A 27,775-nucleotide genomic window follows, 5' to 3' on the forward strand; every position below is an offset into this window, starting at 1 on the left:
ATGACTAAATAATGACTAATAATTTTTACTAAATAAAAAAGCTAATTTGCTAAATAAGATATGAGAATGCAAATTAACACAATATAATTTAATGGGAACTTAAGATAAATAAATAAACTTAAGATAAATAAAGTGAGCAAGAGTGTCAATAAACTGAAGGCCTTATGCTAAACGCTGAGGATGAAATGGCAGAGAGCACCCGCGGCTGGGTCAATCCCCAAAGGAAAGAGACTGTACCGTGTTACACAAACAGTTTTTATCTTTGCCTCTGAGCAGAAAAATGTAAAACTACAAGGCAACACAAAGTCTGAGGTACGTAGTTCTTCTGTTCTGAGACAGGTATGAGATGATCCATGGAGCTGGAGCATTGACTCTTTTACTCCCAGTGCACTACAAGACGTTATGATGTAGAATACCAATAAAATGACAGTGGATTAACCCAGCAGGTAGCTGAGCACCATGCAGTTGTTCATTTGCTCACTCCCCCATTCCCAGTGGGATGGGGTAGACAATCATAAAAAAACCACCAGACCAAAGTAGAACATGTGAGTTGTGATTTTGTTAAACACATCTGTTGGGATGTGACAACGTCCATCTTGCCACTTTATACCTAGAAACTGGATTTCCTGTGCAGTTCCTTTCACTTTGTTTCACTTAATACCAACGCCAGCTTGCAGGAGGATCTGGATTATTCTCCCTCCTTTCTCAAAAACATCTCCTGCTGTATTGCCCCACACAGTGATATAATCAATGTATTGTAAGTGCTTGGGAGCACTGCCCTGTTCCAATGCAGTTTGGATCAACCCATGGCAAATGGTTGGGCTGTGCTTCCACCCTGGGGCAAATGGTTCCAGGTGTACTGAACGCCCCTCCAGGTGAATACAAACTGCGGCCTACATTCTGTGGCCAAAGGAATTGAAAATAATTCATCAGTAATGTCAGTGGTGGCATACCACTTGGCTGCTTTTGACTCCCGTTCATACTGGAGTTGTAGTGTATCTGGCACAGCAGCACTCAGTGGTGGTTTGACTTCACTCAGGCCACGGTAATCTATTGCCTGCCTCATTCTCCACTGGCTTTACGCACTGGTCATATGGAGCTGTTAAAAGGTGAGTGAGTTTTGCTGATGACTCCCTGGCTCTCTAGCTGATGAATCAAGTTATGAATGGGGAGCAAGGAATCCCTGTTGGTGCGGTACTGCCGTCTGTGCACCGCCATGGTAGCAATTGGTACCTGTTGCTCCTTCACTTGTAGCAACCCCACAACAGATGGATCTTCTGACAGGCCAGGCAAAACAGGCAGCTGCTTAATGTTGTCCATGTCCACAGCAGCTATTCCAAAATCCCATTCCCCTTGGAATCCTTGAAGTGCCCCCTTCTGAGATAATCTATACCAAGTATGCATGGAGCCCCCTGTCCAGTCACTATAGGATGCTTCTGCCAGTCTTTACCAGTGAGGCTTATTTCAGTTTCCAACATGGTCAACACTTGGGAACCCCCAGTCACCTCAGAAATATAGATTAATTTTGTCTCTTGGTGACTTGAGGGCATTAGAACACACTGTGCACCAGTGTCCACCAGTGCCTTATATTTTTTTGTGGTTCTGATGTGCCAGGCCACCAAATCCACTGCTGGGTCAATCCCCAAAGGAAAGGTCTCTTGACACCCTTTGAAGGACAGAAACTGTTTTTACTTCTGTTGTCTCAAAGCTTGCTTCACGAGGTCTTTCTGGTTATAAGACTCTTATTGACAATTGCAAATCATTTAGATGTTTGTCATGGCGCCTCAATGTCTCTGTTTATGGTTGTAAAGATAAGCAGAAATATGGGCAAGTAGTCTTTTTCGGGGTACAGCTTGGAGAAGCTGACCACTACAAAGGACGATAATACTTGTGCATGGCACCAAAGGTGCTACTCCCTGTTGATTTATTTGTTGGGCTGCATGTATTACACAAACAGAGAACAAAACTTAGAAATGGGGGTGGGCATAAATCAAACTAATCAACGTCATTAAGAAAGTAGGATGGACATCCTGTTGTCCCAACAAGATAACCAAACAGATGTCTCTCTTCAGGAATAATGAGGAGCTCTCTCCCTTCAAGGTTTGAAAAATTTACAGCAAAATCGACCATTAGGTTTAATCCCCTCGTTAACCAGAGTTTGGAATGTGATGACTATGCATATGCCATACCTATAAATATGTATTCGTTTCTCTCTTTGGTGTGCATTTTTGGTGGAGTGATCTCTGTCAACGGTTTACAGGCAGGTTCGGCCCGGTTCCGTGACGATAGCTGCGGGGGACCCATGGACCCATGCCCCAGGAAAGGGGAAGGGGGAAAGGGAAAAGGGAAAAGGGAGATGGGCCTAGGAACAAAACAGCAGCAACAATCTGAGGAGGAAAGCTAATTTACTAAATCGATATCAGAAAGCAAAATAACACAATATAATACAATATAATTGGAATTAAAGCTAATAAATCAAGTAAAATGAGCAAGAGAGAGTGTCCGATAAACCAAAGGCCTTATGCTAACGCTGAAGGCAAGACGGCAGCGAGCACCCACTGCTGAGTCGATCCCAAAGGAAAGAGAGTGTCCCGTGACTGTGACAGTTTTTATCTTTCGCTCTGAGCGTAAACACGTAAGAACACAAAGCATCACAAAGTCCTCTGGGGAATGTAGTTCTTCTTCTCTTCTGAGACAGGTATACCTGGAACTATTGATAATCCATGGAGCTGGAGCATTAACTCTTTAACTCCAAATGCACTACATGATGATATGATGTGGAATACCAGTACCAAAAATCATAAAACCATGATATCTCCCATGTACCCAGCGCTGTAACGGGGTGAATAGCTGCTTGACATAACTCATTGGTGTGTCAAGTTGCTGAGTTGGTTTTCTTGGCACCACTAAACCAAGACTTTGCAGAAGAGACTTCCCTGAGGGAAAAACCTCTTTGGAAGAACCACCCCCCCCCCTACCACCCCCTTCGGCATGGTGCCTGCTTGCCGTGAATCTTCCCGACTTTCTCCCATCCCCCGTGGTGACCAGACAAGTTCCTGAGATCAACGGACTACAGACCTTGCTGGATCCACGGTGGTGATGCTCTCTCTCTCTCTCTTGTTTTCTGCCAAGTCTCCTTGATTTTCATCTCTTTTCTATTGCCCACCTTCCCTTCCCCATATCCCTAAGCAACTGGTAATTGTAATAAACTGGTTGGGTTAACATTTGCCCCATTGTGTCTTAATCTCTCCATTGGGTATACATATAAAGAACCTCATCTCCCTCCTTTATATTGGAGTGTGACACACCCAAACAGTTTTTATCTTTTCCTCTGAGCAGAAAAACGTAAAAATACAACACATCACAAAGTCCTCTGGGGTACGTAGTTCTTCTATTCTGAGACAGGTATACCTGGAACTATGGATGGTCCATGGAGCTGGAGCATTAACTCTTTTACTCCCAATGCACTACAAGATGTGATGTGGAATGCCAATAACAAAAATCATAAAACCATGGCAGTGGTTTAACCCAGCAGATGGCTGAGCACCATGCAGTTGTTCATTTGCTCACTCTCCCCCACTCCCAGTGGGATGGGGTAGATTATCAGAAAAAAAACACCAGATCAAAGTAGAACATGCGAGATGTATGGGAACTGCTGAATCACGGCCTGAACCACTGATTGGTCACCTGAGGTGAGCACCAAGTCAGCCATGGGGCCACAGGTGGAGGTGATATACCTGTGTGATTGGAAGGGTTTGGGCCTGGCTCCACCTCTCCCAAACCCCATTTAAGGGCTGACCACCACCAGGGAAGGATCTCTTCTTGGAGATCCCTCCTATGTGGAGTCTACTGTGAACCTTTGTCATCTTAAAGGTGAGCTATCTTCCTTTTTGTATTATTTGTGTACAATCTATCTAGACCTATTTAAATGTGCCACCATCAGTACTATTTTTTGAGTATCATCTTTGAGATTCATCATGTTACAGTGAGATAAGATTATTTACTACAAGAAAAGGATAATAATTCTGACAAATATGTGTATCTTTGAATGTATATAATAAGAGATGCACGGTCAATTGCTCACTACCCCTCGACTGATGCCTAGCTAGCCACCAGAGCAGTGGAATAGAGTCAGATGAACTCCCACTCCCCACTCCCTTCAAGGTTACTTCCGCATGATGTCATATGGTATGGAATATCCCTTTGGACAATCTAAATTAGCTGTCCTAAATCTGTTCCTCCTCTGCTCCTTGGGTCCTTCACTGCAAATGGCCTTGGTTCTGTACAGCACTGCTTAGCAGCAACTATAAACATCAGTGTGTCATCAGCATTGTTTTTCTCCTAGAACCAAAATATGGCATCATACCAGACACCCTGAAGAAAAAAAAGTCTGTCCCCATTGATTCTACAATGTGATGAAGGTTTTCCTCTAGGTGTCTGCAGTGTGAAAGACTAACCTGACCAAGTTATTAAGTACTCTTTTTAGAGCCTGTCTTGAAGGCAGTAACAACTCAGTTGGTAGCTGAAAGAACTAATTTTCCCTTCAGGATGTGGCTAACTTGTTTTTCAAAACAAGGGGGAGTTTACCTTGTATGTTGCAAGTCAGTTGTGTTAACCGCAGCATCCTGCCTGTTGCTTCTGAGAGAAGGATGAGTTGGGGAATTTGTGTGCTGAGTGTCTCTTTGATAAGTTGCTATAGAAACTATATCTCTCCATCAGATCAACGAACATTGTTTCCTGCAGGCTCCTTCCTGGTAACGGTGAGTGGAAGAAAATTGCCTGTTCTCATCTGCTTTTCTTCCCCGTGCTCATATCAACATGTCTAGGGATTTGATTTAGTACTTGGGTAGGGATAGTGATAGGAGGATGGTTGGACTAGATGATCTTGTAGGTCCTTTCCAACCTTATGAACCTATGTCTCTGAAGTGATTTCTCCCTATGTATCTTCTTGATGTGATCTAGAATATCACACTGGATTCTTAATAAAATAATCTGAAAGGTAAAATAATAATAATAATAATTCCCTTGATCTGGTCCTCCTAAAGTTTATGTGCCAAAGAACCCCTTCACTTCTCAGTAAGAACCCTAGGAAACAAATTCAGTCAACAGTATATTCAGGTTATCAAAACTCCATTTCTGATCTCACTGTTCATGGGAACAACTAGATTTTAGCAATCTCCCTTCCAAATTCAGAGGAATAAATGCAGCAAAAACTAAAGCATTCTGGCATACTGAAACTTTATTTGGGTAATTACTACAGAAAATTAAAATGGAGGTGTTGTACACTTTGTGGAAGTGATACAAGTTTAATACAGAAATTAAAATAAAACTGTTACTACAGTTGAACATTATCATATTGCACTAAATCACTTCAGGTCCAACACATATCTCCTCATCTACACTAGAAAAAGATTGAAGCTATCTAAAAAGCAAGAAGGCCATTACTAGCCTCTCCCGGACATTACATTCCTGTAAAAGGTGTTTTACCATGACCATATACCTATGGCGAGGCTTTGATTTTTGAAACTATCAATGCTGGTTCCATGCTTCTATGAAAAGTATAAAAGAGTGGGAAAGACAATTCCTACTTATTAAAGGAATGAAGAAAAATATGCTCTCCTCAGTTCACAGAGAACAAGAAATATTGAAATCAGTTGCAACTCTAACAATTACATAAACTGTCTAGGCAGGTTTTCCACACCTGAAATCGGTACTGCTGGTAAATACTCTCTCCGGCTTTTCCTTACATTTCTGCTGCCTTGTTTCTCCACTGCCTGGAAGAACAAAGTATGTTGCATGTTTTAATAAAATTTTCTCCTTCCCTCTTTCCTGCCACCCCCTCACATTTTTTTTTGTTTGGGAGCCATCCTTTTGACTCCTTACTCATCTTGATTGTTCTCCAAGCCTCAGGTTCTGTGTTTTGAGCCAGTCAGTGAAATATTTCTTAGACGTTTGTGATAAAACCTGAGGTGCTCTGGCAAAGCAAGCTTGCTGCAAAGCACACTTGGGAACCAGCAACCAAAACTGAGCACATAAAATGTCTGGTTTTGATTGCTTGTTTCCAGAAACATGCGGTATACATATTTTTAATGGAAATAGAAGTATATGAACAGGCAACTGCTTGTGTTGTTCAAAGAAGTACACAAAGCCAAGTGGTCATTTCAGACACATTTCTACTGTTTCCACAGACCAAGCTGTATGTTTCCTTACCTCAGAAAAGAATCAACTTGATACTCATGAGTGTGTTGAAAGCAATACTTTTTGCCAGCAGTACTCTCAAACCCAACACGGCCATGGACAACATATTCACCTTCTTCATTTTGATATCTGCTTAAAGAGAGAGAAAAGAGGAGAGAGAGATTACGGTCTAGAGTGGGATGTTGTGATACGGGTATAAAAGTAGGGAAAAAATATACTGTCAGTAATGTCAGGGAGAGAAATGGCAGTAAAGATGACAAACAAAGGAGAAAGACAATTCTTTCGATTATGTTTTGCCTCCTTTTGTTTATTTTCTGTAAGAAATCTTGTCTGTTCCTAGTTACACTGAAAAACAAACAAACAAAAAAACAAACCAAGCTGTGTTTGAAGAGTGCATGGTATTCAAATTCCTCCACCCTTGAGAAAATGTATTTCCATGCTTTTATCCCTTATTATCCCTAACACAGTAATTTCATACAGAATTTCACAATTTCTTTAGGTAACTAACCTTCTCCAGAGGTGTCTGTGGTGTTGCAAATATTTGTTGGGTTTATTTCTTCAGCTTTCATTTCTGTAGCATGAAAAACATATATTATTATATAAAAATATAATGTATTATTATATATATGTAGCATTATAAACAGAATCTGAATGTTAAAAAATACTAAAGTGTCCATCTCACTTTTCTCACTGTAACGGATTTGTGGGAAGGCCTGAGGTTTGGCTGACAAGTCACAATATAAATCTGAGGAGAAAATTCTCAGTACCATTGCAGGAAAGGGAGGAAATCTTGATTTGGTTTGTTGTTGGTTTGTTATCACCTTTTTCAATGAGCTTCACAATGGAAGAAAAATTATAAATCAAATATATAAAAAGTGGTTTAAGAAATCAATAAAAACACTTGCTTTTAGAAAGGCTACTTCCTATTGTTTTCTAGGAGATTTATGCTGTGTGTTGAATTATTTAGTCATAAGTAAATATGAATTAAGAAAAAAGTCTGTGTGGTGTTTTTTCTTTTTTCAAGAAACTTCAGGTTCTTAAACTGTAGAAAGCTTAAGTTGTTTCTAATATCATGCAGTTCTACCTGCTTCAGTATCTAGACTTCCTTCCCATTTCTGCTGGGTGTGCAGGAGGCATGCTAATTAGCAGGAAGGCTAGCAAATGTTGGAAGACACTGCCTCCAGAAATGAGTTGCAATTGTACCATAGAACTGTACCTGATAATGATGAGTTGGCTGTAAAATTGCCATTGCTTAACCTGGCCACGCACGTTGCCTCCAATTTTTTTGTCACTTTAACCACTTTAATAGTATTATACATCCCATTTGAAGTCAGAATGGGTGCTTTTGGTTCATATACAACTTCATTAGAGGACATATCCAAACTGATGTTCTTTTTATAAAAATTCCTTGCCAAACAAACTGCATTCTCAGTGCTGCCATCTTCTTCCAGTTTCCTTGATTTCATCACAATGACCTCTGGAACAGAATCTCTCTGATCACCTGTTTGAAAATAAATAAATAAAATTCTATGTATGTGATCTGATTTTATTGCAATCTTGCCTGGCAGTTAAATCACCTGCTTTTCAGGTGCTCTCCGTCACTGACTATCAGCCTTTCTTTTATCTTTATTTCTTACTGCTTACTCCAGAAGAGCAGGTAAAAGACAGAAATATAGTACAAGGAGCTTTAATTCTACAGGATCCTAAGCTTCCTTTTCGTAGAACTAATGCCTATGTGTGAGTTCTTTATTTGATAAGACATCTGAAAATTAGAACTTGTAAGGATTCAGCTCCAAGAGTCAAATTATTCTGCTTTCTCAACAATCTAATTCCTAAAAATAAAAGATTTATTAAAGGCAGTTTTGTATGTTCATGATACGTGTGGGATTAACTGCTTTTCCTTTACTCTCTTGCACCTCCTCCAAATCTTCTTCTGATGTGGCTATAAGGTGTAACCATAGCAAAAGTGTCAAGGCAAAGAGAGAAGTCAGTTCGTTGCATCACTGCTGTGTAAAATTACTGCACTGATGAATGGCATTACTTGCAGAAATGAAGTGCTGCTGCTAGAAAGGAGGACAAGGATGATCTTTTTGTTAATAAATGATCATTTACAGGAAGGCTTTTTGTCTCCAAAACAAGAAATTAGGAGAGAAGCAATCGGGAGTCTCTGAATTGTTTATTTCCATTTCTCCTGTAATAAGGTCAAATACTTTAAATTGTAGGTGAGATTTTCCCTACAAAATGTTATATACATTTAAATCATTCCAATCCAGTCTACAGATAGTAGATAAGGATAGTAGGTTTGGTAATTGGTTTAACAATCACCCCTGTGTTGTCCCCTGCGCTGTACTGCTAGTCAGACAAATCCAGGGCTATCAGTAGTACAGCACAGATTTAGTATGACATGTAATTGATTTGAAGGGCAGAACACCCTGAGGCCTGTAAACTTGATGCCCGTGGACAAATGATTTTACAGTATTAATTAGTGTATTAATTTCAATAGTAGTTCTTTAGGATTAAGAGACTAACAAAAATACATGCCCTAGAACAGGAGTTTTTGAAAATCTAAAAGGTAGTGACAGGATTCCCAGGATTTGGTATCCTAGATCCCCTGCACCTTTTAGAAGAGCTCTTCTGAAACTGTCTGATGTATTTTTTTAGCTTTGAAACCATCTAGGAGTTATATCTGAATTTTAAGCAACATGAATACCAACAACTTGACCCCTGCAGAAGCCAGAATTTCAATTATACTGCAGCTGCCTTCTCTGGGAATTTCTTATAGGACACAGAAGTTATGAAATAAGATTGCTTAAATTTGGAGTGGACATCTTTCAAGAAGCAAATGGTCTCCCTAAATAATATACCATCATAATTTTTAAAAAGCAAATATCTCTGCCTTCAGCTTATATATGAAGTAACTTGAGTTACTCCACATAACAATGCCAGGACAAGACTAGGAGAGTAAATTAAAATAATAACATGAAACTGAATGATTCTTCTAGTATGCCTCCTTGCCAAAATGATCTCAGCTTATCAAATATTTTTGAAAGGTATTTATACAGAATAGAATGTGTCCAATTTAACAAGAGCCACCTGATTGTTGAAGAGAGCACTAGTTTATGCATTCTGCATGGCATCTGTGTCTCAAATGTCCCCTCAGATCAGAACATTTATCTTTGCAAGTTCCTGAACAGGCACTCCGAATTTACTCTTTCCTACACTACTTACATCCCAAAAAAGTGCAAATTGAAAAATACTCAGACATAACATCATGAGCTGTCTCTGCTAATGAGAAAAAACACAACTCTGTAAACACATAAACAGATATCCAAATTCATGTCTTCATTGACTTCCTTGGACCTATGTAGTTTAACCCAAACTGAACCATTTAGTAAGCTTAAACTAATAGATTAAACTTCTTTTAATTCTTTTGTGTAGCATTACCCATTTCTCTGCTTACTGTTGCCTTCCTAACCCTGAGATAATTAAAATTCTTAGGATTTTGTATGTCATCCTTCCACAGAATCTTTTGTTCCTATAAAACTGCCCAGCCACGGGTGTGAAACCTAATAACGAATATTACAATCTTGTGAAAATGCCTAAATGGGTAGATCATAGAATCATAGAATCATCAAGGTTGGAAAAGACTTCTAAGATCATCTGGTATAACCATCCACCTATCACCAAATTGCCCTCTAAACCATGTTCTGCAGTAGAATATCTAAACATTTCTTGCACACCTCTAGGGACAATGACTCTACCATCTCCCTGGGTAGCCCGTTCAGGCACCTGACCATTCTCTCAGAGAAGTATTTTCTATCATCCAACACAAATTTGAGTCCATTCCCTCTAGTCCTATTGCTAGTTATATGGTGGAAGAAGATGATCCCGAGCTCACCGCAACCTCCCTTCAAGTCATTGCAGAGAGCAGTAAGGTCACCCCTTAACCTCCTCTTCTCCAGACTGAACAATCTCAGCTCCTTCATCCACTCCTCATAAGGGCTGTGCTCCAGACCCCTCACCAGCTTCGCTGCCCTTCCCTGGACATACTCCCCAAAATATTCAGCATGGGCTTCTCCTTGCAGAGCCCAGATTCTTTGGCGATTCCCATGAAGAGGAATCAGCATGTTTTTTATACTTTTATAACTGTCTAATTCAGGTCAAAGGATTCTGCATAGAAATCCTAATTTCTAAGTAATGACTTGATGTATAAGGAAGTTGCTACTTGAATTTTAGGAGGAAGATGAGAAGAAAAAGTTGAAATCCAAACAGTAACAACTCAGAAAAGGTTAATGCATAAAGAATACCTACTTGGCTCCACAGTCAGTTGAGTCCCCTTCCCGAAGATTAGACCAGCAGTTACACACAGTTACAATGGCTAAATCAAAAAAAGGCTCATTTTGTTATTCTTCCTCCTACATTTCCCTTCCAGGTGTAACGTTTTTGTCAGCTACTGTTAGCCTTGTTTGTTTTTTTGTTATCTGATATTTGAAGTCCCTTCATGTTTTCTAATCTCTAGTATTTCCAAGCAACCAGTATACAAGGCATAACCGACTGCATAAGATTCTCAGCAAGAACAAATGTGCACTGTGCAATTATTGTTAGTAAAGCAGTATTACTTCTTTATCAAGCTCAGGAGTCTCAACAGAGTCCAATTATTTTGCATTACCTGAAAATACATCTGTGAATTCCTTGCATTGTTTCCTTTGGTGAGTGATTTTTATATTACATTCAGGAAGAGATATTTTATTATTACAAAAAGTCATAATTCTTTTTTTTCTTTAATCTTACATTACGTATTCCATAATGCCATGGGATTTAGTTTTCCTAATAGAAGTCTTATATAGAAGAAGCTAAACCAAAGGCAAAACCCATATGCGTCCTTAGGTGAGCTTTCATTAGGAGAACATGCCTTGGGAATAGTACAGTGGATAATCGTGCATGTTTTCTACATAATTTTGTGTTTGGGGATTCTCAGAAGAATCAGAGAACCAGATGAGTCTATACTTAAAAGTATACTTACTTTTTATCCTAAAAGTATCTTTAAATGCTTTTAGGTTCACTGAAAGAAATGATCAACAAAAGGATCAGACTGCAGAATTCTAGAAATTATGGCTTTGACATACAAAGTATTTCAGAAAGCAATTGAGTGACTTAGAGGCTTAAGACTCATTATCTTTCACTGTCTAACATCTCATCCTAAAATCTTGGTGCAGCTTTTCATCCCACTCTCAGCAAGAAAAAAAAGCATCAAAAATAGAAAGGAAAAGAAGAGTAAGAACGACTTGAAGTATTTCAGGGGAGAGAAGATCATATTTCATTTCTCAAATGAATTGTTCTCTAATACACATTGTAGGAAACTCAGTGAAGAAAATTTAAAAACATGGGTAATGTACTGTAAGGTTTTCTCTGACCAAGAATATCTTGCCAGAGTCAATGATTCACATGCTACCTTCGGGTGATTAGAAACATTTTTTTTTCTTGTGATTGGCAGAATGAACACTCTTAAAACCCTACATTTTGGAGAACAAATTTTGTCCTTTTTTTTTTTTTTTTAAAGAAAACAAGAGCCACTACACAGCATTTGCCAGTATAAGAGGTCATAGGAATTTGCTGAACTTTTTTGAAACAGGTTGATTTTAGAATAATATAAACTGGTCCTGCAGTGACAGCTGAGGGTTTGTTCCTTCAGAGTAATAAATTTATATTTCTTTGTTCCCTTGGAATTTGGAGTGGGATCCAATTGTTCTAAAATAGACTTTTATTTCCATTCAAGATATCCTACAAACGTGGAAAAATATTAATCATCACCTAAGAGAGCCCCATGATCTCTTTCTAGAATGACTCTAGGAATATAAAATGATGCAGGACATTTTTTTTCAGAATTGTAAAGCCACAACAACTTCTGAAAGTAACACAACAACTTCTAAACTATTCACCTGAATAGCAGGTGATATTTGCAGGATAGCAAAGATCAACCTATCAAACTCCTCTTGTCCACCATTTACACTTGCACAAATGCTTGGAGTAGTATTTGCCTTTATTGTACCTGACAAAATTTCAAATTAAGTCAAGAACAACTAAGGCATGTTGTAATCCCTACCCACTACCTCTACATTTTTAAAGCCTATTCAGCTATATAGCCAAATCTTCTTCATTCAGCTTGCTCTTGGATGTGAGCCATTTGTGAAAACTTGATCCCAAGGTTATTTAACCTCTTTTCTTCTCTTTCTCAGTGCCAATGGAATTACTGAACTGCTGACACAATGAGTGTAACATCAGTGCCCAAAACTATCTGAGCTAAGGATGCATCTCAAATTTTCTGTCTTTGCAGAATTATGCACTTCTTTGTTCTTTGCAGAGTTATGCACTTCTGAAGTACTGATGAGAACAGGACACTTGCCAATAAAGTTGCTCAATAAATGCTATTGAGAATGGGAATAAACTATGACATGCTAAATTTAAGGATTGCTGGTCAGGTGTTTGGGGAACACAGAGTAAAGGTGATACACAGAAGTAGCACAGCCATTCCTGTGGAGCCTTCCTAAGCATATACAAGCTGAGGAATCAGTCTGGAACACAGGCTAGGAAGTGTTCACACCAGGAATTACTACAGCACAAAATTCTTACAATGCACACAAACTACTGAATCCTTAAACATGATTTTACAAGTAAAAATGAGGATACTTACTTGGTTCAACTGTGAGAGTGGTTCCATTTCCAAATACGAGCTTATCTGTTCTCACACTGTTAATACCAAGTCAAATAAATAACCCTTCCCTTGGTGCATTCAGAAGTTGCTTTGTTTTGTTTTGTTTTAAAAAAAGATGAAAATCGATATGCTTATCTTATTGACTCATGTCTGCAACTCCAAGAGGTTATTTAGAGTTATGTTTTCTTTAGAACCTTGAAAGGAGAAAACAATAATGATGTCAAATATCTTCATCAAGTACTGAATTCCCAAGTTCTGTTTTTCACCCTTTTGTTAAAACTCCATCAGCTCAATACATTCAGGATAAATCAATAAGCAAGAAGAATGTTAGACTTATCTCCTGAGGTATTTCAGGCTCTTATATTCTTCCTTCCCAAAGAAACATAAAACCTATTTTTCCACCTTTAGGTTTTTGTACAGGGCCCTGTGTTGATTACACCATTGTGGTACTCCAGCTCCCAAACACAGTGACATACTTCATAACAAAAATTATGCCTTCCTTTGTTTTGACTACACAGAACTTTGGATTATACAGTCACGTGACTTCTCGAGTGGTTTCTGTCTTACACACCACATGAAGAAATATGGTATAGCTTTCAATGAATAGTCTAAAATAGGATAAAGAAGGCTGAATTTTATGTGGAATATTTGGGATTACATAATGTTTCTGAAAATCTCATGGAGTTAAGCAGGAAAAAAATCCATATTTTTAATCCTATGTGAAACAACTTATGAAAATTCTAAGCTGCATAAAGTTGTCTGTTTTTTCACCTTTTTCAGTGCTCAGGAGAGTGAGGAATGTGCCTGATAAAGGTACTTAGAGTTGGTGTCTGGGAATCACTTGACCTTAGGAAGTCTTAATACTGTTTTAGATAAGAGGAGAAAGTAGGGAAAATGCTTGCTGTTTGTTAGGTAGAGATTCTGTACCCATGAGAGCAGCTATCATAAAGAGTTTGCAGTAACTGGATCAAATCCTTCATACTGATCAAGCTGTGTACCATTAACATTATCTGGACATATAAAATGATATGGAATATAATAAATAGAGGAAGACACATTATGTGTGAGAGTACCTGTCTTTGGTGGACTGATTTAAAACTATGTGGCACTTTATTTGGCAACTGTTGATCTATAAATCAGAGCTGTGGAGATTTGGTGCTTTTTTATTGTTGTCTAAGATGTTATAGAATTAAAATGGAAGTCCCTACTGAAGCTGTATTTCAACACAAGAATATACTATCACAAACATGAGACAACAGACAAAGGAATGTTTAAGTAACACAGTAACCCCTTGGTATATACACAGGGACTTCTGTGAATGTTCTTTCATTGCATTAAAGGATATAAGAACAAAGTCTGAAATACCAACACCTTTCTTACTGTGAGATAAAATTTAACACTAGCTTACCCAGCATTAAAAGCATCTTGCTTCTCTACCTAAAATATAGGATTAAAAAAATTGGTGTGGGCAGATGCAGGTAGAATAACAAGGGAAGGTGTGAGTGCTGTTCTCCAACAGTTGTTGAACTAGGGAAAACAAACAAGCAAACAAACAAACCTTGATATTTGTGAAATAGTAAGTTAAAACTGTTAAAACTGAAGAGGTCAAAGCCAGAGGATCATGTGGGAGGATGTAAAACTTTTGACTGTCTAAAACTTGGAATTGACAGCTAGCACAGGGAGTTAACTAGGGTTAAAAACTAAAAGAATCTCTTGCTATTGACCACAGAATAAAGAGGTATAAGAAACATACAGCTGGAAACGGACCCAAGCAATGAATTAGCCCATTCTGCTGTGCAATGTCAGCTAGATCAGCTCCCTGGACCACTCCTAGGAAATCATCAGACTTGCTGTGTTGAAATAAAGAATCAGCATAGAATTACAGCTTAAGCAAAAGTGTGACTTAATCAATGTGGTTATCTTGCACTGGGCTTGAGCAAAGGTGGGAGCAGAGGAACTTGCTTATCTGGCAAGCACTGGACAGACTGAAGATGTGTGGATTAACATCTCACCTAGGGCCTGGAAACCATAGGACTTAAAGCAACTGAGTGGTGTCCGGAGCAGAGGCCCCACAGCCCAGTGTTTCAGTGAAGATTTCTCTTCAGCAAAGCCAAGAGAATACCACCACCTCTGTAGCAAACATCGGCCTCAACTTCCCCCTTAATTAAAAACACAACAAAACTTGTTAAGATGCCTCAGTCCCACCTCATTAAGAGCATAAATCTGGCCCTCTGCCAGTGCTTCACTGACAGGAGACATTCTATTGACTTGGGTTCAGCAGGAGGGCTTCCTCGATTAGCCACATCAGATTTGCATCCTTAATGCAATACCAATTCCCACTGGTGCTTTTCAGAGGATTTCTTAAAACTTTGTAATGATAGATACTTTATCTCCCCCTCTTCTATGGTGCCTCTGAGGGCTTAAGGGAGCAATTTATTTATCCTTTTTCTGACAGCAAGGGAACTGAATGTGGGAATCCTGCAAGTGGGAAGCTTGTAGAATAATCCTTAAAATGTTCTTCATGGTAGAAAGAAGAAAGATTGAGATTGCAGCTATTAAGACCAGAGTTAGAGTGCCAGGGTCTTCCAGCTTGTAGAAAATGTGTGGTGCTTGAAGATCTACGTCACCAAAGGAACTATATAAGGAGAGCAACAGAAATGAAAACCAATGGATTTCACCTCTAGGATCCTGCAGTTTCAGCGGTCCAACTCCCTGTTCCTGACAAAATTGACACAAATTGTTTCTGTCAGTCAGGTTGGGAAAATAAGACTCCCATGGTGAGAGCTGAGAGCTTGAGACTTCTGAATACTCTTGCTCCACCTAAGGATTTGTAACTACAGAATAGATCATCACTGTCATAACAAAGAAGGAAGTAGGAGATCTGTGAAATGAGGTATTTGTACCCATTAACCATGAGCCTCACCAGAGCACTAGAAAAACTCATGATTGTTAGTACTGAGAAGCTCCCTGTGCCACGGTATCCAACAACATGATCTGTCATCTAGGATGGTTTAAAACTTGCCCAAGTCTCAAATCCAGGACACAGATAAAACTTACTACACCTGCACACTCTTGCTGGTGAGTACTAATGAACCTGTCAGGAAAATCCTGGAAACTAGCAAAGGATGAGTGCATTTCTTCGGTTGTTGTGATCAATGACATGGGGACCAGGCAGGTTTCCATTTCATCTCATTGGTGTGGGGGAAGGAGGTTAGAAGGAGGATGAGATAGATCACTGGTCAATAGACTTTGTTTCTAAGGACATCAGACCCATTTGAGAACTGAAGACATTGTGGAAGAGATGGGATCCACCTTACAAACTGGGCAAAAAACATCTTTGCCAACACACTGACCAACCTGAGGCAAAAGAAAATCTTCATACCTTTTCTAGGCAGCATGACTAGGTGCCTATTTATCTGCAGAGCCTGTGCAACAACGTATGCAAACCCAGGAGGAAACATGATAAATCTAATCTCAGTTTGCAGTAGCATGTCTATGATCATGGAGATAGGGTGGAATAGTTCACATGACTCAACAAATGTAACGCATCTCAAAGTCTAGGTTTGGATGTTTTATCAAGCTTGACCCAGTTTTTCCTTCATGGCCTGACTGCAAAGCTCATAGAGATCATAGAGTTTTTGTATTATACCTTGCAGAAGTACTGCAGTGAATGGAAATGGGCCCTTTAGCAAAGACACACTGGAAAGGCAAGGAGAGGGAATTGCTTTTTCCGTGAGAGCATCTGAAATGAATCCTGTTCTGCTCTGGAACAAGGAGTTAGTCTGCTGATTGAATATGGGTCAGGATTAGAGGGCAGATCAGAACAAGTGACATGGTGGATGGCTATGACAGACAACATGATTTGGAAGAAATAGATGCGGCCTTCTTCAGGCAACTGGAAGATGCCTCTAGTTCACCAGCCCTGGTCCTTACAGTGGGGACTTCGTGCCAGATATCTGCTGGAGGGGCAGTACTGTGAGGCAAATGCAATCCAGCACTTTTTCTAGAGTTTACCAATGAAATCATACTGAAATAGAAGATAAAGGAGATGGACCCCCTACTTGCAAATGAGAAAGAATCAGCCGTAGATGTGAAGGTCAGGAGCAGGTTTGGCTGCAGTGATCACATAGTGTTTTGTTGGGAAATGGCTGCAGGAGCAGGGAGGTCACGATGATATGTACGAGTATAGTTTGCATGGCAGCACAGACTATATACTCATGGAAAAGTATTAGATGTTGATAGGAGGTCACGATGCTCCTGGGACAAGTGGCAAACAACTCAAGGCAGACATGAACTGCTTCAGCTGAGCAACCCCAGTCTCCAAGATGTAACTTGAAGGGAAACTTCTGTGATTATGTTGTTCAGCCTGCCCTCAGTGAAGAGGGCCTCACAGGACTGCTGATAATTGTAACCATAGGTATTTTTTAGAGTAAGCTGTCCTTGATAGTCTATTCTGTTTAACTAGCAGGTGTTCCCTTTGGGCTCTGTGTTATGCACTGGCCACACTGATACGGTGCTCAAAGGAAACTACACTGATCGAACCTTAAGAAAAGTAAAAGCAGGAGATGGTCTGTGGCGAGTGGGAGAGGAAAACTGCACTTTGATGCAGGGGACGCCCTGCCAGCGCTGCCTTTCACATCTGCTGTCAACGCATTCCTGCCTGGTTTCTTAGTATTAGGATGATATCAAAAGCCACCTCCTCCAGAATGTGTTTCTCACTGCTGTTAATTGTTGGAAGTTGTTTTAAAGTTGTTTTTCTCAAGGCTGTCTACCAATGGTTGTGTGATATTTTTTATACGCCCCTGTCTTAAACACTATAAGAATAAGGCTGTCCAGGTAATAAATTAAAGCCATATATATAAATCATATATTGAGTCCTGTCGTGCTTCCCCGCCTGAGAGCAATTGACTCGGACCCTGATATCTGCGGCAGTGTTTGACCTCAGAATCCAGGGAAGAGGGAGAAATGCAAAAAACAGAATCACAGCCCCAGGATTGAGGAGAGCAGAATTTATCATCTTTAAGGATTTGTTTGGAAGATCCCATGAGTTACGATCCTGAACAGAGAAGAAGTCTAGGAGAGCTACTTAACTTTTGGAGATGAAGAATGGTTTATCTGGACTAAACAAAAAACAAAGCAAAGGTAGCAGGAGGCCAAAATGATGAACAAACTCAGATATGGTTAAGGTAATGTGCAAGAGTTGGAAACAGAGGCAGGTGATCTGGGATGGATACAGAGACACTGTCTGTTCATGCAGGGTTAGGGTTGGAAAAGTCAGAGCTGATCTGGAGCTGAATCTGGTAGAGCATGTGAAGGGCAACAATAAAGATCCTACTCTGAAAGTAATGCCTCCTATGTTACTCTGTTGGCTTGTGAAGTCAGAGGTCGATGTTGGTGGTATGGCAGTAGAGGTTGAACCTTCCTCACATTTTTCCATTACATTTTGTTGCCATGCAACAGATGATAGCAGATGGCAGCCTGACGAAATGGTGTCTGAGATGGAAGTGCCTATGAAGCAAAAATATGGAAATGAATTCCTCCATGTGGAAAAAATTGCACCCACTGACATCTGCATGCCAGTTTGGAATGAAGCTTGTTTTTCACGACACTGCTGACACAGCTGACATGCACCACTGTACTCACATGCACTATCTGGTTTCTGTAAATGTTCAGCAATTGTCAATGAATGTCAGTGGTGCAATTTTCTCCTGCCATACCATCAACATCCATCTCTGATGTCACAGGCCAACATAATAAAATAGGAGTCATTACTTTAGAGCAGTCTTTGTATAGAGGAGTTGCATGTGATTCAAAGTCCTCCTGCTGATGTCTGGTAGATGGGAAATCACTATTGGGAAGTATTCTTTGCAATCTATTGCTTGCAGTTTTCTTCATGCATCTGCTTCTGGCCATTGTTCAGTACAGAGCTAAAAGGATCTTTGATTTTATCAAGAGAGTCAACAAATCGTACATCTTCTAAGAAGAGATCACAATGATGAAGTTAAATAGAAATATCTAAAATACAGTAGCTACCCACTTGAGCTGACATGCACATGCCCAAAATCACATAATCTCAAAGACTGGATACTGAATGTTAGGGAAACCGACCTTGTGTAGAAAAGTCTTCCTGCTGAATCATGCTAGGAATTAAATTTCTGTTTGTGCTTACAGTTCTCTGAAGAAAAAGAGACTGCAGGACACTGCCTTCAAGAAAAGTCAGTAAGTAAGCCCATTTGTGTGCAGTAATTCAGTCTTTTCCAGTCACAGTGGTACGTAACCCACAGTAGTAGAGAATTCTACAAAAACATTTTTTTGTTTAGTTATTTCCTTCACAGCCAGGTGGTTTCCTCTTTCATGTCCTTTGAAGAGATTATTTTTTTTTCATCTTTCTCTATACTGTTACACTTTTTAACAATTTAAAGCTGTTGCAGAGAGGCTGTTATACACTAAAAACAAATCTATCAGTACTACTTTATTTTTGGGGGGGCAGAAATATTAATTTATAACTATCAAGTCTATATTTGTCAAAAAGGGATGTTGTTCTTTTTGGAGTGTTAGAGCTGTTCTTACCCGAGGGACCTTATTTCTCATTTGTCTTTTAATAAATATCAGGGAAGTTAGGATGTCACATATTAAAGTACACTGGGGAATCAGTTATACCAATCCTACAGATTCTCAATTTTATTTTATTCTATATTACTTAGCTGTTTCTAGACCTTAAAGTATTCATGTTTCATACAAAATCAGAAAGAGTCCATACTGCAATTGATACAGCAGAAGGAAGGGATGCCATGCAGAGGGACCCTGATCAACCCGAAAGGTAGAACCTAGTGAACATAATGAGCTTCAACATAGCAAAGTGCAAGGTTTTCCACTTGGGTTGAGGTAATCCCAGATATGTTCCTGGAGGTTTTGAAGGCCAGGATGGATGGGGCCCCGGGCAATCAGACCTGGTATTTGATCTAGCATCTAGCAACTCTGCATGTGGCAGGACGGCTGGAACTTAATGATCCTTGAAGACCCCTGCAAGCCAAGCCATTCTATGATTTTATAATACTATGACATTTATATTTCTTTCCAAATGCTTCTTTAGCTGACGGTGGTTTAGTGGATTCTGTATGTATGGACATGCTAAATCTGTTTATTAAGATATTTGATCTACAGTATTTCTTGTTTGAGTGTGAACAGTTTTTATAAGGGTCTTTTGAAGCTGTTTTTGTCCTAATTCATTTTCCTTTTTTTGTTTGTTTTTATTTTTATTTTTGTCAGCATCTGATATAGTGAACTAGATTTATTGACTACTGAATTGAATCTTAGAATCATAGAATGACCTGGATTGAAAACGACCTCAAAGATCATCTAGTTTCAACACCCCTTGACATGGGCAGGGTCGCCAAACACTAGATCAGACTGCCCAGAACCACATCCAGCCTTGCCTTGAATGCCTCCAGGGATGGGGCATCCACAACCTCTCTGGGCAACCTGTTCCAGTTCATCACCACCCTCTGAGTGAAAAACTTCCCCCTAATATCTAACCTAAATCTTCCCTGTCTTAGTTTAAAACCATTCCCCTTTGTCCTATCACTATCAACCCATGCAAACAGCCATTCCCCCTACTGTTTATATGCTCCCTTCAAGTATTGGAAGGCCACAATGAGGTCTCCCAGGAGCCTTCTCTTCTCCAATCTAAACAAGCCCAGTTCCCTCAATCTTTCCACATAGGAGAGATGCTGCAGCCCTTTGATCATATTAGTGTCTCTCCTCTGGACTCATTCCAAGAGTTCTGTGTCTTTCTTGTGCTGGGGGTCCTAGGCATGAACTGTATAGAACAGATAATCTTACTATAGCTTATCTTATGTAGTAATGATTAGTTCTATTGTTTTTTCTGTTTTATTCTTTCTGTATCACTTCTTATCTCATTGCTCAGGTAAAGATAAATGCGCTTCTTTAATGTGATGTTTGTGAGCTTTGTACTGAAATTGGCAGAACAACTGGATATTAATACATACTTGGGAAAAGTCTGTTTTCAGCCTCACTGTTGGGTGACACCATCTGATTCATGGCTGCTACAAAGAAACCCTAAGAATTCTAGATTCTCTACCATCACTTTGTCCACCTGCAGAGCTGCTCCAATGTGAGTTTAGCACCAGAGTGAAACACTGCGTCATCCCCACTTATTGTTGCCTGGATCTGAATTTGGAATCTGTTGTGGGAGATGTCCACTGTTCCCTTAAAGTGATTCTGGAAACCTCCATATTCATTACCCTCCCCACAGCTCTGTGCTCTGCTCTTCAATTCCTCTGTCATGGTTTTATGGTTTTTGTTACTGGTATTCCACATCATAACATCTTGTAGTGCTTTGGGAGTAAAAGAGCTAATGCCCCAGCTCCATGGACCATCAATAGTTCCAGGAATACATGTCTCAGAAAAGCTACATACCAAGAGGACTTTGTGTTGCATTGTATTTTTACGCTTTTCTGCTCAGAGGGAAAGATAAACCTGTTTGGGTGTCACAAAACACTTCCTTTCCTTTTGGGGATTGACTCAGCAGCAAGTGCTCACTGCTGTCTCTCCTACAGCATTTGGCTGAAGTAAAGCTAAACGCCTTCAGTTTATTGGACACTCTCTCTTGCTCATTTTATTTGATTTATTAGCTTCAATTCCAATTATATTCTATTATATTGTGTTTATTTGCATTCCAATATCTTGTTTAGTATATTAGCTTTACTCCTCAGGTTGCTGCCGCTGTTTTGTTTTTAGGCCCATCTCCCTTTTCCTTTTTTCCTTTCTCCCTTCCCCTTCCCTGAGGCATGAGTCCATGGGTCCCCCACTGCATATTGTCATGGAAATGGGCCAAACCGGCCTGTAAACTGTTGACATTTTTTGGTGCCCAACGTGGAGCAATTTTGATGCCTTAGCTGGGTAGAGACATAATTTTATAGCAAATCTCTCTCTTGTTAGGAAGCTTATCTGAACTGCAGATGCTGTACTGCAAAACAGCCTTGAAGTCCAGGCATATTGCCAATTTTTCTGGGATATTTGTAAACTTTTTTGGGTGTTGCCAGCTTGTTTTAGTAAAGAGAAAACAAACAAAAACAAACAAAAAAGACTTTCTCTTTTAAAACTGCTCTTAAAAGGACTGCATTTCATCTTTTTTCCCCTTTTAATGTTCAAAACATACTAGGACTTTTCTCCTGAATACCTGCAAGATCCTGAGAATCTAATCAGATATGTGAGACAGGGATGTTGTGGCTCAGACAAATCTGAGGAGCCCAAATTATCTGTTGTCTGGCTTATGCCTATCGGACCTTACTAAATACTATCCCAGAGAGGCATAAAGTTTTCGAAATAGAGCAGGAGACTCTGAGCCATAAGGGAGTCTCTAGATCCAGAAAGGGAATCCTTCTAGCTGACAGACTGTCCAGTATAATTTAAACAGTCTCCAGTCTGACTGAGACACTCTCACAACATAGATACCTTCCAGACTGAGCGAGACACTCTCCTGTCTGAATGGGACTCCATCAGAACAGAGCAAGATGCCTACCAGCCACAATAGTCCCTGCCCCCAGCCAGGTGGGGGAAAGGGATAAAAGAGTGTATTGGACTGTGTGGATTTGGTGGCCTGGCACGTCAGAACCACAAAAAAATATAAGGCACTGGTGGACACTGGTGCACAGTGTGTTCTAATGCCCTCGAGTCACCAAGAGACAAAATTAATCTATATTTCTGAGGTGACTGGGGGTTCCCAAGTGTTGACCATGTTGGAAGCTGAAATAAGCCTCACTGGTAAAGACTGGCAGAAGCATCCTATAGTGACCGGACAGGGGGCTCCATGCATACTTGGTATAGATTATCTCAGAAGGGGGCACTTCAAGGATTCCAAGGGGAATGGGATTTTGGAATAGCTGCTGTGGACATGGACAACATTAAGCAGCTGCCTGTTTTGCCTGGCCTGTCAGAAGATCCATCTGTTGTGGGGTTGCTACAAGTGAAGGAGCAACAGGTACCAATTGCTACCATGGCGGTGCACAGACGGCAGTACCGCACCAACAGGGATTCCTTGCTCCCCATTCATAACTTGATTCATCAGCTAGAGAGCCAGGGAGTCATCAGCAAAACTCACTCACCTTTTAACAGCTCCATATGACCAGTGCGTAAAGCCAGTGGAGAATGAGGCAGGCAATAGATTACCGTGGCCTGAGTGAAGTCAAACCACCACTGAGTGCTGCTGTGCCAGATACACTACAACTCCAGTATGAACGGGAGTCAAAAGCAGCCAAGTGGTATGCCACCACTGACATTGCTGATGAATTATTTTCAATTCCTTTGGCCACAGAATGTAGGCCGCAGTTTGTATTCACCTGGAGGGGCGTTCAGTACACCTGGAACCATTTGCCCCAGGGTGGAAGCACAGCCCAACCATTTGCCATGGGTTGATCCAAGCTGCATTGGAACAGGGCATTGATTATATCACTGTGTGGGGCAATACAGCAGGAGATGTTTTTGAGAAAGGAGGGAGAATAATCCCGATCCTCCTGCAAGCTGGCGTTGGTATTAAGTGAAACAAAGTGAAAGGAACTGCACAGGAAATCCAGTTTCTAGGTATAAAGTGGCAAGATGGACATTATCACATCCCAACAGATGTGATTAAGAAAATCACTGCCATATCTCTAACCGCTAGGAAGACGGAAACCCAAGCTTTTCTGGGTGTAGTGTGCTTTTGAAGAATGCATGTTCCAAACTACAGCCTCACTGTGAGCCCCCTTTATTAGGTGATGCAGAAGAACAATAATTTTGCATGCGGTCCTGAGCAGCATCAAGCTTTTGAGCAAATTAAACAGGAGATAGCCCATGCCATGGCCCTGAGGTCAGTACGGACAGGACAGGATGTAAAGAACATCCTCTACACTGCTGCTGGAAAGGAAGGTCCCACTTGGAGTTTGTGGCAAAGAGCTTCTGGAGAGACCAGAGGCCGACCACTTGGATTCTGGAGTTGGGCGTACAGGGGGTCTGAAGAGTGCTACACTCCAACTGAAAAGGAGATCTTAGCTGCATACGAGGGGGTTTGAGATGCTTCTGAAGTAAGCGGAACTGAAACACAGCTCCTTCTGGCACCTTGATTGTCAGTGCTGAACTGGATGTTTAAGGGAAAGGTTCCTTCTACAGTCATGCTACTGATGCCACTTGGAGTAAGTGGATTGCTCTGATTACACAGTGAGCTTGGAAGGGGAACCTATTTGGGCTGCTGAACTGTGGAAAGACACTGCTGCCCGAATAAAGAATATGGTTGTAAAGGTATGTCATGTAGATGCTCATGTGCCCAAGAGTCAGGCTACTGAAGAACAACAAAATAACCATCAGGTAGATCGAGCTGCCAAAGTTAAGGTGGCTCAAGTAGACTTGGACTGACAACAAAAAGGTGAATTATTTTTAGCTTAGTGGCCCCATGAGTCCTTGGGACATCAAAGAGGAGATACAACATATAAGTGGGCTAGAGAATGCGGGTGGATTTAACTATGGATGCTATTGCACAGGTTATCCATGACTGTGATACATGCACCACAATTAAACAAGCCAAGAGGATGAAACCTCTCTAGGGGGTAAGCATGATGGCAAAAGTATAAATATGGGGAGGTGTGGAAGGATGATTATATCACCATGCCACAAGCTTGTGATGATAAGCATTATGTACTCACCGTGGTGGAAGCAACCACTGAGTGGCTTGAAACATATGCAGAACACCATGCTACCACCCGAAACACCATCTTAGGGTTCGAGAAACAAGTCATATAGTGACATGGCACTCCAGAAAGAACTGAGTCAGATAATGGGACTCATTTCAAAAATTCTCTTCTAAATACTTGGATGAAAGATCATGGCATTGAGAATCCACTTACCATATAGCCTATCACACACCAGCTTCTGGTAAAATTGAAAGATACAATGGATTTTTAAAAACAATGCTGAAAGCAATGGGTGGTGGAACATTTAAGCACTGGGAGAAGAATTTGTCAGAAGCCACCTGGTTGGTCAACACTGGAGGAACCATCAATCGTGATGGTCCTGCCCAGTCCAGCACTCTACCTACTGTAGAGGGAGATAAGATCCCTGTAGAACATGTAAAGAACTTGTTGGGAAAAGTGGTTTGAGTGCTTGCTGCTGTCTCACCTTCAGCGTTTAGCGTTAAGCCTTCGGTTTATTGGACACTCTCTCTTGCTCATTTTATTTTATTTATTTGCTTCAATTCGAATTATATTGTATGATATTGTTTTTATTTGCATTCTGATATCTTGTTTAGTAAATTAGCTTTTTTCCTCAGATCTTGCCGCTATTTTGTTTCTGGGCCCATCTCCTTTTTCCCTTTCCCCCGTCCCCTATCCAGGGGCATGGGTCCATGGGTCCTCTGCACCAATCATCACAGAACCAGGCTGAACCAGCCTGTAAACCGCTGACAAACCTGGACACATCAAAGGCTAAAAAGGTGGAGGAAAGGCTGGAGTGTTTGGGTTTAACAGATTACTGCCTGCAGCCTAGATCTGGTCTTTCCCCAGTGCCTCTCGGTGGCTCCTCATCCTGTCTCCTGGCTGAGGTGGCAAGAAGTTTCTATGGGAATCCGCCGACTTCTTTTGGAAAGTAGTCCTATTTTTAGAGGGCTTTTTGTCAAAGGATGCAGCAACTGGGAGAGATGGGATTATTTAGAGAGACCAGAAGGAGGGACAAGATGGCACTGTGTCTGTGGCCAGGGGCACAAAAGAACAGTGACCCTGCAAGGTTTAGAGGAGGCAAAGGAGAGCAGTACATTGGTGATCAAATTGATTCTTTGGGGCTTAAACGGGCCACCCCAGTTGACACATGGTCCTGTTTATTATCTTTTCCAATGTCTGCTAATCTTGATGGGAATGGCCTCACCTTTGTCAGTGTGGGAAGTGAAAGGCACCATCTGTATCTTCCTCAACAAGCTGATCTTCTAGAAGATCTGTTATACCGTTGTTCACAAAACTGTGGTGAATTTATGTATCATCAGGAAAAGTATTAGTTTTTCCAAGTGAAAGTTACAGTCATCTGAGTATCTCTGAATGTCTAGTCTTCTTAGTGTTACCCTTTGATTGACATATACAATATAGTGCATTACAGCACGAATTACAGCTCCAGTTCTGTGGATTGTTGATAGTTCTGTCTATACTTCTCATAGAAGAGAACAGCATATCTCAGAGTACTTTCACTGCTCTGTTTTCATTTTCTATTCAGAGGGAAAGATAAAACTATTTGCCATTCATAAGATGTCCCCTTCTCCCTTTCTGCTCGTTTCTGCATTGTGTGCATAGTCATCTTGCCTTCAGCATTAGAGTAAGGTCTTCAGATTTTGGAGACTCTATTCCATTTTATTTGATATATTAGCCTCAATTCCAAATATGTTATATTATATTGTGTTATCTTGCATTCCACTATCATATTTAGTAAATTAACACTCCTTCTCAGATTGTTGCCTCTGTTTTGAGCCCATCCCCATACCTTTTCCCCTTTTCCAGTTCTCCCTTTCCCAGGGCATGGGTCCATGGGTTCCCCAGCGCCATTACTCATGGAACTGGGCTGAACAGGCCCACAAACCATTGACAAGAGAAGGAAACAATGAACAGCTGTGGACATGCAGCAAGTAGGAAGGTGGGCAAAGTGGCCAAGATGCTTTGGTGTCCAGAAATATGCTGAACGTAATCCACAGGTTACAACACTGCTTTCTGAACTCAGGAGAATGAAAGGAGTGATGAAACGAAAGGAGACCTTGCAGACAGGACAGGGTGCTCTGTGGTGTGCAGTGATGTCCGTCCCCTCACTGTCCAGGAGTGGCCCAGAGCCACTCCAGTTCCTGCCAGCCCTGTGGTTCCCGCAGCCGTTGCTGTGCCCAAGAAGGTGTTTTTTGTTACAGATCTGCAGGATTTCCTGTTCCCGTGCGACAGCACAGAAGTACTGCGCTGTGTCTTGGAGGCGCAGAGCACGAACAGACAGAAAGGACACAGATCGGGAATTGTCTCGAGAAACTGTGGATCGACCCTCCACCTCAGGGCTGGATCTAATATACGAGCCGGTGCTGATGAAGGACAACCACTTGAGATGGCCATCGAGTGCCTGACGGTACCACAGAACATGATAATCTCTGAAGTTAAAGCCGGATCCGTGGCAGGAGAGCTGGACAGACTCCCCAGGTGCTCGGACACCCCCACCAGACGTTTCCAGTCTCAGCTGTGCACACACTCCTGTAGAAGGACAGCAGCAGGAGGCAGGCAGTTGGTGTCCATGGCAGGAGGACGTTCCCCAGCCACCCTAACATTCGGGCACTGCTACAGATGCCGAAGCAGCTCCCGCAGCATCCCTGTCCCCGCACACCCTCCCTGTGCCGCGCCCAGCAGCCGCTGCCTGGCAGGGAAAGCGAGCTCCAGGTCTCAGAGAGCCCGCGCTCCAGCAGCAGGAGCCGCGCTGCAGCAGCAGGAACCCCGACTTCGCTGCCCTCCGTGCCCGCCTCTCACCTGCCGGCCCCAAGGCCAAGGCCAGCAGCCACGGCCCCAGCCCGACCGCCATCGTGCCCTGCCGCGCCGCTGACGTCCGGGCGGGAGGCGGATAGGAGCGGAGATAGGAGCGCCCGGGCCGCCCCTCCTCGGGCCCTCGCGGGGCACCGCCCGCCGCTCCGCCCGGCCCGGCCCCGAAGGCGCGGAGAAGCAGCGGAAGGGGCGGGCGCGGGGCAGCGCGGCGGGCAAAGGGTGAGAGCGGCGCACCGGTGCTCGGGGGCTGCGGGCCCTGGGTTGATGTCCGCGCTGCCCTGCGCGAGGGGCCCGGCCTCGGCCATTCACAGCACGGCTGCCCCCACACTCG

The 27,775-nt window shown here is 41.5% G+C and overlaps 2 protein-coding genes across 10 annotated transcripts in view; both read right to left on the reverse strand.

Annotated features, from left to right (window-relative positions):
- The window catches only part of LOC136055762 (T cell receptor alpha chain MC.7.G5-like), a 178,767-nt gene that overhangs the window by 38,611 nt on the left and 112,381 nt on the right, over nt 1–27,775 (reverse strand). The window lies entirely within an intron of this gene.
- Nucleotides 5,222–27,519, reverse strand: LOC136055768 (Ig heavy chain Mem5-like). Its single transcript, XM_065747644.1, has 7 exons — nt 27,433–27,519; nt 26,833–27,162; nt 12,890–12,934; nt 7,415–7,699; nt 6,707–6,769; nt 6,211–6,330; nt 5,222–5,774 (listed from the first exon to the last, which is right to left on the reverse strand). The coding sequence occupies exons 1-6, from the start codon at nt 27,482–27,484 to the stop codon at nt 6,212–6,214; spliced, it is 894 nt and encodes a 297-aa protein (XP_065603716.1). The 5' UTR covers nt 27,485–27,519; the 3' UTR covers nt 5,222–5,774; nt 6,211.

This window comes from Cyrtonyx montezumae, unplaced genomic scaffold (genome assembly GCF_038088225.1).
Source record: "Cyrtonyx montezumae isolate F1298 unplaced genomic scaffold, pur_monq_1.0 scaffold_48, whole genome shotgun sequence".
Lineage (NCBI taxonomy): Eukaryota > Metazoa > Chordata > Aves > Galliformes > Odontophoridae > Cyrtonyx > Cyrtonyx montezumae.